The sequence below is a fragment of the Tauraco erythrolophus genome, chromosome 16 (genome assembly GCF_009769465.1).
Source record: "Tauraco erythrolophus isolate bTauEry1 chromosome 16, bTauEry1.pri, whole genome shotgun sequence".
Lineage (NCBI taxonomy): Eukaryota > Metazoa > Chordata > Aves > Musophagiformes > Musophagidae > Tauraco > Tauraco erythrolophus.
The window spans coordinates 7,026,197-7,042,332 of NC_141480.1; the positions used below are offsets into that span (position 1 = coordinate 7,026,197).

Below are 16,136 nucleotides of genomic sequence, written 5' to 3' on the forward strand. Positions count from 1 at the left end.
AGCAGTTTCCTAAGAGGTTGAGGGAACTACATCATTTTGCACTAAGCAATCATCTTGGCTAAGAAATATCAATGTAAACCATCTTCCCTTGAGGGAAACAGTCTCTGACTGGCTATGTAAACACAAATGTGAATTGTTTGGATAATCTGAGGAAAGGCCGAGGGGAAACAAAGAGGAGATGAATTATTTTTTTTTTTATTTGCTCTTTAAGGGGAACTGATCTGCTGAATTAGCAATACTTTATTGTGCTGAGTACAATGCAAAACTTTCTCTTTTCTGGGCTATGCAAATAGGTGTAGAAGGCAGCAGCCAGACAGCCTGGTGTTGAGTTGTCTGGTCATGGCTGCTAATGATCCTTCTGGTGCCTTACACTGGAGCAGCAGGAGAAATTCCTGCTTCTCTTGCTCCTTCTTTTTTGCTCTATTTATCCCAAGCTCTTTTTTTTTTTTTTTTTTCAAAACTAAAATTATCAAAAGAGCTTGGAATTGTTATTTTTTTTTGTCAATCGCAAAATTGAATCAAACCATGGTGAGGAGAGTATGCTGGAATGACACTTTTTCACATGTGGAAAACATGCTATGATGAGCCATTTTTCTTGAAAGATGTGAGATGCACAAGTGTAATCATACCTCATAAGAATAGAAATCATTGTGCTCTTGCTGATAGACAAAGGTCAACAGAAAATATGCAAGGTAATGATAGCAAATCAAAAGGGTAATTTACTGGAAATAGTGAAACCCTGATTTAATGTGCCACAACAACAAGAGCTGATACAGGCAAGTAAAACAGAAGTCAAAATGCGTTATCAGCCTGTCTGTCATCTCAATACTAGTCACTTTGGGATTCTTGGAAAAGGTTCAGGTTCTGGAAATGAGCAGGTGAAACTCAGTGAATAGATTTAGATGATTTGACATATTTAAATGTTGTGATTTTCATTTGGAAGTTGTGATATTTTTTTTTTTTTTAAACCCTTGTCTTTCATCAGTACCTAAACAGCAATTACATTCATTAGGTGATCTGACATTTTGTTCCCAATACTGAAATTTGGAGAGCCCTTTTAACCTGCATGCTAGGATGAAATGAGAACAGACTTCTCTCCTGTTTTTCTATCACAGGTGAATGATCATTGGTCAGTCCTGGGATAATAAACTAATTTAATTTTGAACATCGATTAACATCTTAATTCAGATGCTGGGATGCTTTTCTATCAGGCGAGCGCATGAGGGTTTGGTGAGATGAATTCCATAAGCCAACAAAGAAAGTGTTTGCCCAAGAGCAGGGAATTGCAGTGTGCTGTTGCTTACAAGCGCTTTCCTTTTTGACTTGAATCATTTGGTCAGTAGCAGAATGAACTTCTTAGCCTTTAGTCTGTGCTATTAAATCTGAGACACTTAAAACAGAGTGAAAGGTCCCTTTGCTGCTGACTTTCTTAATGCATAAGAGTCTCCAATACTTCTTTCATGGGAGAGGAGGAATAAAGGGAAACCAATTCCCATGCTTAAATTCTTGTTCTTGAAGGAAGTATCTGTAGACAATTCATATAATGTAATGCCCTTATATGTAAGAGCAGGGTCCTCCCATTCCCTCCACATACTGATCTCTTCCCAGAAGCGAGTCCCTTCAGGTATTAGAACAGTAAATGTGTTCTGCCAGTGGGACTCGTTGCAGTACAGAGTGGGAGTCAAGGTGGGCAGCCAGTCTATATTACCTAAAATCTGCACAGCACCAGTGCCTCAGAGGAGAAGGATATTTTATTAGTGTATGTAAGAAACATCAACTTTGTTTTTTTTGTAATGTTTTTGTTAAGCAAGGTGATTATCTATGGCTTTCCTGCTCCTTGCACCCAATGTGAGGAGGGGGAAATGGTTTTTGCCCAGACATTTGTGGAGCCTTTCTTTTGTTCTTCTCGCTGCAGAGAGCAGGTCTGGAGTCATTTAAGGCAGCTGTTTAGAGAGGAAGGTTAATATTAGACTGCTTTAGAAAATGTTTTACATACTTATGTTGATTTTAATTGCCTAAAGTGCAAGCGAATTGTTGCAGATAGATGGAAGTGTGTATAAAGCCTCTGCAGAAGGCAGGGTCCCAAACGTTCTGTGCTTCTACTGGAATAACACCAAATTAATCTATCTTTATGGAATGATTTATAAGGGTTTCTATGTAGAATTGTTTGCCTCATCACACTTTCAAACCTTGAATATGTAACCCTTTGAGCAGGGTCTCTTATGGGGCTTTTATAAGCTGCAAACCAAAGAAGCTAAAGAGTGTTCTTGGAGGCACCTAGTCCAAGCCTTTGCTAAATCATTTGTGTTCCATGGAGGAGCCAACAGACTCAGCAGAGGCACAACAGGTCATAAAGCACAACTTTCAGTAGATTTTTGTGGTTTGTGGTTTTTTTTTTTGTTAGGGTGAGGAAAATATTCTTTAACTACTGAGAGCATCTGCCACGTTGCTCAGCTTGTGGCTCTGGAAGTCTCTGGTTAGCACTTCGTTCTCGAGTACCTCTGTAATGCTATCTAGCACTGCAGAGCTATAGCAGAAATTTTGAAGATAACATACACATCACTCGATTTTCCTTCCCCTGCCTTTTCTTTTGTTGTATTTCAAGGGGTTGAAATCAGCAGCTCTCCAATCACCTACTTGTCAGGTCTGTTGTGGAAAGAAAGACACTTTTTTCTGAAAAAAGTTAAGAGGCATCATATTCACAACGGCATTTTGTTGTTTTCAAAGCTGAAATCAAAGAGGTCTGTTACTGACAGGAGGGAACACAAAAATACCAGTTAGAGCAATCCAATAGGGTCTGAGGCTGGCAGCAACTTTTAGCCTGTGAGTCACTTGAAGCAGTAGCCTTGACTCACTCCTGCTAGCCGACAGATTGCTGTTCAGAAGGGGCCAACTATGATCTTGACTTGGTGAAGGTCATACTGCTGATTCCTGATATACAGAAGTGCAACTGGGACAAGAACTGGGCCCAAACAACTTCAAAGCATCACAAGACAGTGTCCATTTGGGTAAGGTGCTGATTCTAGGCTATCTCTTATCTCCTGACTTGTGCAAGGTGCATTCCCACCTCCAGGCATATGCAGTGGTATTTCTGGACAACTACAGCTATTAAAATGCTATGGTACAACAGAACATCCAGGCAAGATCATCACAGGGTAGGGGTAGCATTTTGTTCTGCACAGAGGAATTCACAACTGAAGCAGGGTATGAACATGCAGTGCATGTAGTTAGACTTTGGGAGAATGTTTGTGTATGTCTCCGCAGGTATAAGCAGGACATCTGGAAGTCCCTGTGTAAACATTGTCTAATGTATTTTTATTTTCAAGAAATAGCATTTTGCCTTAGAGATATATCTGTAAGGAAAGGTTGGTCAAGCAACCTGTCTGTCAAAGACACTCTTCATCTCTCACTCCAACCCTGTTTCTCTCTCTGCCTCTATCCAGGCTCTCAGTAAATGCCTTAGTCACAGCTAAGCCACTGCAGTCTGGGAAGGCAGGTAGCAAAATGGGAAACACCATTCCACAACGAAAGGCATGTCAGAACAAGCCTCTCATCACAAATTCCTTCTAAAACACCCCAACTGTAACAGAAACAAATATCACATTGGCGATACCATAATGTTTGCGTTTGCACACCAGCTGTTACTCTTTCCCATAGGGTCTTGTTTCTTAAAAGACTGGCGACAGACATTTTTGTTAAGCAACAGATCTATTCTTATTTCCGATATTGGCTGTCTACAGTTTTCCTTTGGGACATTGGATTTTTCTTTATTTTTGTAGTATATGTGCTAACATACAATGGATTATTTTTCCAGAGTATTTTCAACAGGCTGACAATAAAGTGTGGTACACTCTGTAATTTAAAGCAATGTGTACTTCTATTACAGATTATTGGATTATCAGCTTGTGGGTTTTTAAACATTATGTGTGACTGAATGCTGGAGTAATGGACACGCTAAACTTATGAATGACTCTTAATGAATAGGCTTTGCTTACTGAAACTGAAATAGCAAAGCTATTCCTGAACCAGAAAGACTGGTAAATTTTTGGCCTGTAATAAATTGAACACATAACACAAAGCAGGAGGAAAAAAAGAAAAACATTGCTTTGAGTCAGTTCTGAGCAGAAATTACAGATTTTTTTTTTATTATTATTTTTTTCCCTTGTTTTGAATGTACTTGCAGCACATAAACCAATTTGGTTTCAACATGTCCCTGTAATTGAAATACAGCATTTTCCATTTTTCTTACATGTTAATTTCAGGAAAAATAAACTTCCAGGTATACCTTTTGTGTACAATATGACATCATACTATAGCACATGTATGTATATAATTTATAGCAATACAAATGTTTATATGAGAGCTGAAGGGACTGGTTTATCAAGGTTTTGACTGCCCAGGACCTTAATTGATGTGTTGAGGATCTGTAAGTGCTCACATGTGTTGTGTGATGCATAAGTGTGCATCACAGAATGGGATTAGCAGTTCAGAGGAGAGCCAGTCAGATGCTTTAGTGCCAGGGCCATGGGAAACTCAAGCCTGGAAATGCTCTTTTTTATTTTCCTTTTGTATTTTACCTTATTTACAGACAGCATTACAGAGCATTTGTGTGTTGTTTAATCTTGTGCTTTTAATCTCTATGCTTCAACATTGTTTAACTAAAGAGTTTATTGCACATACATATGCTTCCTTTCAGTCCACCCCACTCTATTTACACTTGTGACTAAATAAGATGAGACAGGATGGCTCTGAAGTATTGGGTGTTGTGTATTGCTTTTCAGATATTGGTGATGTTAGTTAGTTCTAGAAGTTCTTTCTCAGTTTACCTAACAGATAGACATTCAGTGTTTCTATTTCATGTTACAATGTTTCTGTCTTTGATTTAATGTGGAATTACAGAAAAAGTGGGGATATGCCTATTTTTATGCCCGGAAAGACTTTAGTGTTCAAAAGGAAAGAGACCACTAGCTAGAAAAGTCTGGCCAATATCAGCAGATCTGCTACTGTAATTCAGAAAATAGTAAGCATTACACCACTGATGTATATGTAAATAATGTGTGTTCTTTCACGTTACACTATAAGATGAAGCTTTGGTAAAATACAGAAATGCAGAAGTAAGAGCCATGCAACTGAAATGAAGTCTAAGACTGATGAGCAACTTCAGGTCATGAAAGAAGGTGTTTGGTTTTTTTTTTTTTTTCAGTGGCATATATCTGGCATTTATCACCTGACACAGCAGGCTACATTATTCATGCAAATACAGAAGACAATCTACCTTCCAATATATCTTTTTATTGTCCATTTAATAAAAGCACTGCAAGGAGAGATGCACCAGAAACAATTCTTTGACTAATACTGTTCCTTCTCCTACCTTAGCCTTGAACTGAACATATCTAAAACAGAGTCAAAATACGTCTAGTTGATAATGGATGTGATAGCAAAAAGCTCCCCACATCCCCTTTGGCTTTCCTTTAGATTCTGCCAGGGAAGGATGTTGAAAACAACAGGAAAGAAAAACAAAGTTGGGAAGGAAGGTGATTTTTTTTTTTTCTTTGCTTTCAGTGACTTTAGATGTAGTAAGCTGAGGAGATAGTGAGCCCTCCTTGAAAGGGAGTCCCGCGATTTCTCCAGATAACATAGCTAAGCAGTGAAAGCATCCCACGGAACTCACCTTAACCTGCAATCTGAGGATGGGGAGAGGGCTAGGTGGGAATATTTACCCGGGCAAATTCAAGTGCAGCATTCCCAGCCGCCACTAGTTGTCACTTTGCAACCAGCCGGGGTCGGTGTTTTCAGCACTGCGGTTAGCGAGATTGCGGCGCTAATTAAACGGAGTAACTCCCAAAGCCGCGGAAAGTCCCGAGCCCGGGGCTGTGCTGTAGCCAGTCTCGGGGAACCGAGAGGAGGCGAAAAGGCAGCTCGAGAAAGGCGGAACCGCTGTCCTAAGGCTGAGGCTGTGTCTAGGGGCTGTGCCCTGAGCTCGGGGTGGGCACGGCAGTCTAGCCCGGCGGCGCCCGGTGCGCACACACTCCTCCCGTAAAGCCGAGCCTTACCTGAAGAAAACGATCGTCTCCCACACGTAGACTCCGAGCGCGTTGACGTTGCACATTTTTCCAGCTCTCGCTGTTGTTGTGGTGGCTTTTTTTTTTTCTTTTTTGTACTCCGTGAGGGGTGGGCCGGTGGGGTTGGCCAATAAAGTAACCCGGCACTTGGGGAGAATTGCCCGGGGAAGCAAGCCGCCCCTCCCGAGGCAGGCTGGGCAGGGGAAGGGTCGGGGGAGACCCCGTCAGCACCCCGCACCGTGGCGGGGAGGGCGGCCCCGGTCAGCACCCTGGACAGCGTCTGGCGCGCGCGCCGGTCAGCACCCTGGACAGCGTCTGGCGGGCTCGCCGGTCAGCACCCTGGACAGCGTCTGGCGGGCGCGCCGGTCAGCACCGCGGACAGCGGCGGTGCGCGGCGCTCGGCGGGCGCCTGCCCGGCGGCCGGCGGCTCCGCTCCGCTCCGGCGCTGCCTCGGCTCGTCCCGCCTCTCCCGGAGCCCCCGCCACCGCCACTGCAGTGGTGCTCGGGGCCGGAGGACCAGGCTTCCCGCACCGAAATCTCCCTTCAGCGGGATCTCGCTCCGGACATCAGGCTGGCGAGAGGGGGAGACGCAGGGGGTGTAGGCTTGCCATCAGGGTGGTGGGGGGTAAGATTGGAGCGGGGGGGACGCGACCCTCAACAACCCAGGGCTTTAATCTCCGCTGCTAGCCGGGGTGTCTTCCTAATTACATCCACAGGCATTTGTCAGTGTGGAGTCGCGCTGCAGTCCCGGTTGTGTCGCTTTCCTGCCCGCCGTTTGGCTGCTGTTGATTCCTGCTTCCTGGGCTATTTTCCTCCCGAATAAGTTATTGCTGCTGTAGGGAAGGTGTCCCATTGCTCAGGGCTAGAACGGAGGGGAGCGAAGGGGAAGTTTCTTGGGAAGCACTCCCATTGTGCTCAGAAAGAAAGTGGCTCAGTGTCCTCCTAATGCATCTCATTTCCCCTCTGCCCTCTCTCCCCTGCTACGACTCGCCAGATCTTGGGAGTTTCTTGCTGCATTAATTTACTAAACTAAAAAAAAAAAAAAAAGAGGAAAAAAAAAAAATAAAGGAGGGGGAGGTGGAGAAGAGGGAAGGCAGAGGGGAGGGGGTAACAGCCTCTCCACCATCCCAAGGCCCTCCTCTTAGCTGTGCTCATTGGTCTCGGGGCTGAAAAAACTACTCTAGGATGTGGTTGGATAAATGCATGTTGTTCAGCAGAAGCTGTTAACCTTTAAAGCGCTGATACGTTTTGGTTTATTTCAGTTTTTTTAACCCGAATTGCTGTCTTTTTAAGAAGTCTCTGAAATCGTCTCCCTTGACAGGGCAAGCGTAACGTGCCTTAAGTCTCCATCTCGTGGAAGATCTGCTTGGCTAGCAGTAGCTATGTGTTGCTGTTGGCTTTTAAGGAATATCTCTGTGTTAGGTTTTTTTTTGTTTGGTGTGGTTGTTTTTTGTGGTTTTTTTTTTTTTGTTTGTTTCCTTTTCTCTTTGCTTTATTTGATTGCTTATCTTTTTCCGTTTTGCAAAGAGGTTTGGCAAACACCAGAGCCATCAAGGCCAGGGCAGGTAAGGAGCATTTCTTATTGCAGCGCCAGCACCCTGGGCTCCGGCTGTGCTCACAGGGTGCTGTGTGGTGGTCGGGGAGGGGAGGAATGGGCTCCTTAGTGACTCTGTCAGCGTGTCACTCTGCTCGTCTTCTCATCAACTTCTGAGAATTGAAATGGAAGGTGTCCCTGCCCATGGCAGGGGGGTTGGAACTCGACAGTCTTTTATGTCCCTTCCAACCCAAACCACTCTGTGATTCTATGAAATTAAAACTTAGCTCTCCTAAATAATCTAGGATTTCTTTCTTCTCTCTTGTCCCGGTGTAACGGGATTTTTCTTCTTTAAGTTCCGTTTTGTTTACTTAACCTGTGCTTTGCAAAACTCCTCATGGCAAAGAGTTGCTTTTAACCCCTTTTAAACTCTTTTTAATCTGTTCAGATATTTGCCCCATTCCACATTGGGAGGGTGGAGATGAAATGGGCTGCTTGCTCCACTACTACTGTAGCCCCCACCCCCGTCTAGGAAATAATCAATTAATTTTTTCTCCCTTTGGATTGTATCTCAAAGGACCTTACTACCATACTAAAAATTACCCGATGTTTTTGATCTCCTGTTATTTGTTTTAAAGCAGTGTGTTTACTTAGCTAAGCAGACAAAAATATCCTTTGGGTTATCATTCAAAAGAAAAGGGAAGAAAGACCTTCTTGGCTTCTAGCCATTGAAACAGAAGGAGTTTAATCTGATTTACTCCAACTACTGGGTCTCAATGTCTAGCTAGATTAATAACAGGCTCTGATTTCAACTCATGGGGATGTGATTCCATGCAGTGTTTCCTGCCTGCTGCTTGCTGGCTCCTGGCTGTACTTTCTATCCTGATGTTTATCCCCACACGGATGAGCCTCTGTCACTGTTTTTTTCCAGCCCCTAGCGCGTTAACAGACCAGAGGAGGAGCTACGAACTGGGAGTGTTAACAGGACCCTCGCAGAAGGAGAGAAATGGTGTTTCCCTGCATTTTTACTGTGTAGCAGGACAAAGAGCAGGAGGCAGAATCATCTCTTGGCATCCATGGGTTAAATCTAGAGGCTTGTCAGCCTCCTGGTCCCTTAGAAATGGGCTCTGTAAGAGATAAGACTGTCTCGAGTGGTTTCTCCCTTGGTTGTAGTTTGGTCTTCTGCACACCAAAAGAATCTAGACTTATCTCCTTTTGTCCCCACTTACTCTCCTTGCACTACCTTGGGTTAGAAGAGCAACGTGGCTGTGCATGACACTGAGAAAGCAGATGAATCTGTGCGCATGTAACACAAAGAAGCTGTGCAGCTGTTGCTGTTGGAAGGTCTCAAAACTGCTTTTCCCAGGGAAAGAACATATCTGCTTTGTTATCTTCTGTGCTAGTGGTGATGGTGACTGAGTGATTTGTGTGGGCCTGGGGACTCCTCTACTGGTATTCAAACACTTCTGACTGGAGAGAAATAGGAGTACTACTTGCTTTGGTGTTTGGGGAAGTAGAGGCAAAACCAGGTTGCAACAGTTGTTTCAAGCAGGTCTAGGCATCAAGATGATTTAGGTCAGGGAGTAAAATAAAAAGAAATGTTTTTCAAGTCTTATCAGGAGGTCTCCAAAGGTACCTGCATCTTCTGCATTATGTGTTTTACTGTGATTGGAAAAGGAACATATTCTGAATACAACTTTCCTTGGGTTTTCTGGTTTGGTTTGATTTGTTTGTTTTTTTTTTTTTTTTGACTGGAGATATCTGCTTCTAGACCATATGCTCTTGTATCCTGGTGCTAAAGTGGTTGTTGCTTGCTTGTCTTGGTACAGTGCGTGCTGCTTGTATGTGTCAGACCTTGGTCAGGAAGACTCCAGATCCTTACAGTTTCCATCCTCTGACTTAATTCAGATGATTCAAGAAACAGCCAAAGACGCCCCACTGAAACCCATCTATAGGAATATTCATGGTGAAGATACCCACATTGGTTCTGTATAATGCTTTATTTTTAGTTTCATTTTGCTCTCCGAGAAGCTAAGGGCAGATAAACTGGAAATCAGGTTTAGAGATCTAATAAGGGCTGGAAGTCAATTTTATCACTGTTACTGTAACCCCTGTCATCAGGTACTAGTTGGCTGGACTCCTCTTCCTGGATCTGTCCCAGCTTGCTCTTAGATTGGGTTTCAGCTTTCTGCTTGGTTTTGCTGCAGTGTTTAGTGGTTTTTGGGAGAGTTTCCTTGCCAGGTCTCTCACTTTTCAAGCGGATTCCAAATGGATTTGAAAGACATTTGTCTTTCTCTGGTGGTACTTGTACAAATGATGGAGTTGAAGATAACTTATCATGATGTCAAATGAGATTCTTTAAAATTAGAATTACCGGCTGTGTGTTCACCTTGTGGTTTTTATTAGTTTGTTTCAAAGTAGATGAGTCTTGTAAAACTCACTGTAGGTGAAGTTGTCTGGGAAGCTTCTGTGTCATCTGCCTGGGCTGTGAGCAATGGATTCCGGTCAACATAAGACACCGCAAAAATTATTATTTCAGGGTGACTGCTGGAGTAGGATAAAATGTCCTCTCATTTCAGATGTCAGTATTTATATCTAAACTTTCAGGAGCAGATCAATATTCTAAAAGTTGTGACTAACAGCAAAACGTGCCTGGTGAAACAACCGACAGATGGGACTGTGTTCTGTGCGGTTCTGGGCTTACCTTGGTGGAAAGGAAGTTGCTGGAGCTGCAGGATTTGGGCTGAAGACACTAGTTCTGTGACAGAGGGCTAGATCTTAACTGTGTCTTATCATCATAATCTCATTGTTGTCTTCAGTGCAAGTGAATTTGATTTTTATCCTTACAGTGATTCAAACTTTTCTGTTAGTGCTGATGGCTGAGGACTCTGTAATGACAGTCCATCTGGTGCAGGTGATTTTTTTTTTTTCTGTTTCTCTTCACTTACTCTTTAGTAGTTTAGACAGATGGACAACTGGTTTTCATTTTTTTTCAGGCATCACTGGCTTTTAATGTTTTCTATATGAGCAACCATATCATGGTTCACTGTTCTACAAATGCTGATTATCAGAAAGAGGCTATGACTGTAATCAACAATGGGCTATTAGGTGGCTGGCGGGGTGAGATGCAGCTGTGGAGGGAGACAAAGATGGGGATATAACAAAGAATTTGTGAAACAACATTTTCGCCTTCAGGTCTCTGGGCATGAGGGCTAACAAAGCTAGAAGTCAGTGTTGCCAAGACAGTGAGGGTTATGACCTTTAAGGTATCTGCAAGCTATGACTCTTTGAGAAGAAGGAGCTGCTGTTATGTGTCGCTGGGTGGATGTTGTAGCCCCAGTGCTAAAATGTGGAACTACCACAAGATCCTTTGAAAGCCAAGGACATATAGACTGAAAAAGGGATGAGTTGAAGTCATGGTTAATTGTATAAGACAGCTGTACAAGATATCATCTCCTGACCTATCACCTCTCCCAAAAGCTCACCATGTCTGAGGCTTTCCAAATTCTATTTTTTATAGAGGGGCAGGTAATAAATAGCAAAGAATAATTTAGTTAAATTTATTTATTTATTACCAGTGAAAGGCTGGGTCTAGTCCAGAACAAAGTTACTGAAATGCACTTATAAGTCTCTGTTTCGGTATGTCTTCTCTTGACTCCTTGTACAGCATGAGCAGACCAGGCCTTTTGATAGGAAGGATCAAATCAGACTTCTCAGAGAATGCAACCGGAGTCGTGGAAAACATAATGCTTAAAAAAAAAAAAAAAAAGCATAATGCTTTTAATTTCTCTTTAGACTCAACTAAAATTTGGCAACACCTGTAGAAAAGGGTGTGCATGAGGAATAACATGTACTCAGATGATATGTGTGTGGTTTTGTTTGTGGTTTGTTTGTTGTTTTTTTTCTCTGCCTATGAGAGTCAGGGAATATCTGCTCTCCTGGTTTCCTTCCTGATCCTTTCCCCTTGAAGAAGCAAGTGAATTTCTTCTCTTCTCTTCTCTGTGAAGAGAATGAATCTTTCAATGTTCCTGGTAGTCTGTGAGCAAATTTTCTTGTTGATGGTATCACTTAAGGACAAGGGGAACCCAGAAGGCCTTGGTGATGCTCTATGACAAGATGAACATGCACCCTGTGCTAAGAATTAACCTAAAGCCTCATTTACAACTGCAAGATGATTTCATTCTTCATCTGTTTTTCGTATCTGGATTTTATAGCAGGCAGAGCTCACTTTAGTTTCTTTTGTTTGCTTTTTAAAAATTAAAATTCTGATAATAAATTTATATAGGGGGTAAACTCCTTCAGGCTGAATATGCACACACACTGCCTTCTTTCCCCAAATAAATTACAGGATTTTCAGCGAAGAAGTGTCTAGTATAGCAGTAAAGTACACTCAGTGTATCTTGGGAATACTAAATCCATTATTGTCAGTTTGTTCTTTGGAGAATGGCTAATGAGGAAACAGTGCCCCAAGAACTTGGATTGTGCTTCCCAAGACAGAGATTCAAATTGCTACAGCAGCACTACTTGCCTTTTGACACTGAGCAAATGAAAAACGAATTTTAAACTAAAGTTAAGTTCAGGGAATTTTACAAAGGATTCTATAAAGTAAATTTCTATTCAACTAATTTCCATATGTGGTAAGTTATTTCTGTGCAAGATGATTCAACTAAAGACACTTTTCTTAAAAACTTTAGAACTTGGAAGAACTTTTTTTCTTAAAAAAAAAATGCTAGTAAAATAACTATGCAATGTTCCTGTAATATTTTCTAAAGTTAAGTGCTTATCAAGATTTTTTTTTTTTTACTGGAAAGATATACAAGCGAAAGAGGATTCACTGGAGCTAATGCAAAGGTTTGTTTTATCCATATTTCAAAAAATATGTTTAAAATTGAATTCTGGTGAAAAGTTTGATAAATTCTCTTTTGATATGCAGTGGATCTTTGGAAAACAATCACTGGAGGGTTTTGCATAGGAAATTCAGCAGAACTTGCAGTCTAAGGTTAGAAGGCCACTAGGGATGGAGTTGAGGGATTTGTGGTGTAGGTGATTGATATGTTTGAATAAAATTCAGACCAGATATCACTGAAAGTCTTTTGCCCCATTCATTTAAAAAATGATAGGTCTAACCAGAGAAATAGAGGTTGTCTTAGAAAAAGTAACAAAACTGAATTTGGTCAATATGCTGGAGCTTATTTGTTATGGAGTGTACTCTCTCATGCATGGAGTATCCTTATAAAATTATCTCCTGGTTTTGTAAGAACTCTTTCTTAATAGTGCAGCCAGGATGAGAAATGCTGAGAGGCACAAAACTGAGGTATGTTGCTGGCAATCTGAGCTCTTGATGGCATGACCCAAAGCTGAAGACATACAAAGCAGATGAAAGCTTACAGATTTTTTTTTTTTTTCAGTTTCCCTCCAGCTTAAACCATAATACTTTGAGCCAGGGAAGGTTTTTACAGCCATACACACTCACATCTGCCCACACAAATTGTGTTATTGCTATATACAATTTTTGTGTTCTCATAAGTGAGTGTAATAGTCAAGTAGAAGAGTCTCACGGAATTGCTGAGGCCTCCATATCCTCCTCCTTCCCTCCAGGCTGTACAGGTACCCAACTGAAGTGCCTACCTGGTGCATTTAAGTTTACTGTCCAGTTTCCACCAATGCACATAAGCTTTCTCTTCATGTAAGGATGTATATACACTGTATACAGACTGTCTTAAATATTGTGAAGAGGGAAGAGAACCCTACATCAAGGGTAGGAATCATGAAGATTCCTGCCCTACATCATTCTCTGCAGAAAGAGCAGTTATATAGACTGTCCTTGACCTTCATGCTCTTGGGCAATATATTTCTTGACAAGTAGATTAGAGGCTGTATTGATTTCTCATCACTGGAAACACAACTCCCATGAGTCTAGTGATATCCAATCTGTGATCATAGACTCTTTGGAAGCGGTGTGAAGCCCTGTGTTAGGATGACTTCATCACAGACTATATGTTTGCAGAAGACCAAGCGAAGTGCTTGACAAGTGCAGGATTTGGGTCTTTCTGACCTGAATGTGTGTTTGCCTCCTGTGTCAGGTACATGAATCAGGTTAAGGCAGTAATCCCTGAAGAGGAGGAAATAAAGATCAGATGGGTGTTTTTCCCTTAGCGGTGCTGATTATTAATAAATTTCCATGTCTCATATGTTATATGACGACACTTGACTTGAGCTCTGAGTAGTCTTGCTGCATGTCATAGGCTTGTCACTGCTATAATTTATGTGGTGTTATGTAGTAAGAAAGCAACATGGACCTTGTAGCCCTAAAGAAAATATATTGCTACTTCCATTAGAAGCTTGATTTGCAGGTCAGAAGTTAATTATTATCTGACCTTTACAGAATAATTACCAGGCAATCCTAGAGAACCCAGAACTACTATTTCTTTCAAAGGTCTTAGCCAATAAAACTTTTTTGGTTACACTACCATGTGAATGAAAAAATAAGCCACAGCTGCTTTTACAGCTGATCTTGCCAGAACTTTTCAGGTGCTGAACATAACACATTTGTTGGAAATACTATCTCACCTTTTGATTTTTTGTGAAGCCCATTGTTCCTGCCTTAGCAGCCCTCAAATGCTGCAGGAAAATTTTTTTCTACTTTTTTTCTGTGCCTTGTTTGTAAAATAAAGAAACCATCTATTTATTTTGAAGTCAGCAGGCACCAGGTTTTGAGAGATGCTTAAACAGGGGTAAAAGCATACAGGACAGACCTAGAGCTATTCATGTCCCCCTCTTCATTCCTGTTGTTGTGGTTTAAAAATAAAACAACAAACAACAACAAAAAACCCACCAAAAAACAAATATAAAACAAAACAAAAAACTAAACCAAACAAACTCAGAATACATAAGAAGAGAAAGGGAAAGAATATGTTGCATACTTTCCTTGCTTCATTTGTCTGGTGAACTCAATAGAGTGTGTGTGGGAGACACCAAGAAGTGGAACCTTTTAGAGGAAAATTGTGACTGCAAGTAGCAGACTTGGAAAGCAAATCAGGAGAAGACAGCCAGTGATGCTAAAGTGACCCCTCTGTCCATGTGTTTAGATATCCTTTTACATGCCTCAAGTCATTCATAGGACCAAGTAGTGTAATTTATCTTCTGGAGTGATTTTTTTTTTTTTTTTTTTTGTAAGCTTTTGGTAATAGAAATATTTGCATGTCACACATCTAAAGGATAAAAAGAAGCCCTGTAGGATCTCTCTTCTTTTAATTAATAAAAAGGGTCTGATCCTCCATCTGCTTTAGCAAAGCTTTTTGACTCTTAAGGGAGATATGAAACTGCTCTTGTTAACGGTCTCAGTTTCCAACACACTAGAAAGCACTGATAATAGGGTAGGTCTTCATGTTGCATTATCAGAAGAAAGGATTTTTCACCCATCTGAGATGCCTTCAGGTTTGATAGCGCTGCTGAGACGTAATGTATCAGTAGGGCCTCCCTCTCTAGAATGTTGCTGGAGTATCACAGTCCTCTTGAATTGCCCAAATTAGTGAATGTACTTTGAGGTTATTTTACTGACGGGGAGCAGCAGTTCTGGCTGCTTCATTGCCATCCAAAGCAGTCGTTCCCTAGTGGGGTAAGCAGTGATTTTTTTTGAGAGGTCATTAGGCAAAAGACTTACTACCCAGCTGTAACTTATTTTATTGTTTGAAACTTTATGGCCACAGTAAACTTGCAGAAATTTACTTAAGCATCACTGACTTCAGCTACTTACTTGGTCTTCATAAAAACTTCTTGCTTTTACCCCTCTATTTCAGGCAGAGAACTGATGTAGGGTTGGGTTACTGAGGGAATTTCTGCACTGGGTTTACTGATAACTGTCATTTGAAAATCTCAGTTGAGCTGAGATGCTTACCTCACCTAAAATCCTTGCCTCAGGTGAAAGAGAACAGGGATTTTAATACATTTGCTAAGTACCTTGTTATTGCCTCTGGCTATATACTTCTTTGCAGCTTGCTGTGTTAAACCCTAGGACAGGTACAAGCCCTCTTTCATGCCACCTCTCAGCCTACTCTTTGCCCAGGGCTTGGGCAAAATTTCCCCCACAGAGAGGTTGTGAAGTTTGTCAGTGTGCTCCGCTTCCCACGTTTTGTGCGATACCATTGATTCACTAGTTGGAGAAGGGTGTTAGACAATGTGGATTAGCCACTGGACTCAGCTGAAGGAATTTGACAGTTGTCTTCGATGACTTGTCCTCCGACAAATCTGAACGGAGGGCGCACTCCTCTGATGCAAGCTTGCACGTGCTCTACTTGATCATAGCACTTGAGGAGGTTCTTTCTTTAAATGACTATTCCCATTAATGAATGAAATCTCTTGATTTTTCCCAAGGCACTAATGGTTGATGACCTTTCTCTTGCACAGTGAGTGTTCCTAAAGTCCTATGTTGGAGAAGAACACTGAATCTCCTAGATCACAATTTTTTTTTTTTGTCTTATCTGCAAGATTGTTTTTTTTATACCAGAATCAAAGTTCTCTTCCCTCTTCACAATATTTAA

General features: G+C 41.5%; 1 protein-coding gene across 2 annotated transcripts in view; it reads right to left on the reverse strand.

Moving 5' to 3' along the window:
- GLRA1 (glycine receptor alpha 1) overlaps nucleotides 1–6,109 on the reverse strand; it is a 38,222-nt gene extending 32,113 nt beyond the window's left edge. For both annotated transcript variants that reach the window (XM_009983684.1, XM_009983685.2), the window contains exon 1: nucleotides 6,054–6,109. In XM_009983684.1, the coding sequence (XP_009981986.1) occupies nucleotides 6,054–6,109 (56 nt within the window). The remainder of the gene's footprint in view (nucleotides 1–6,053) is intronic.
- Nucleotides 6,110–16,136: the final 10,027 nt, after the last annotated feature.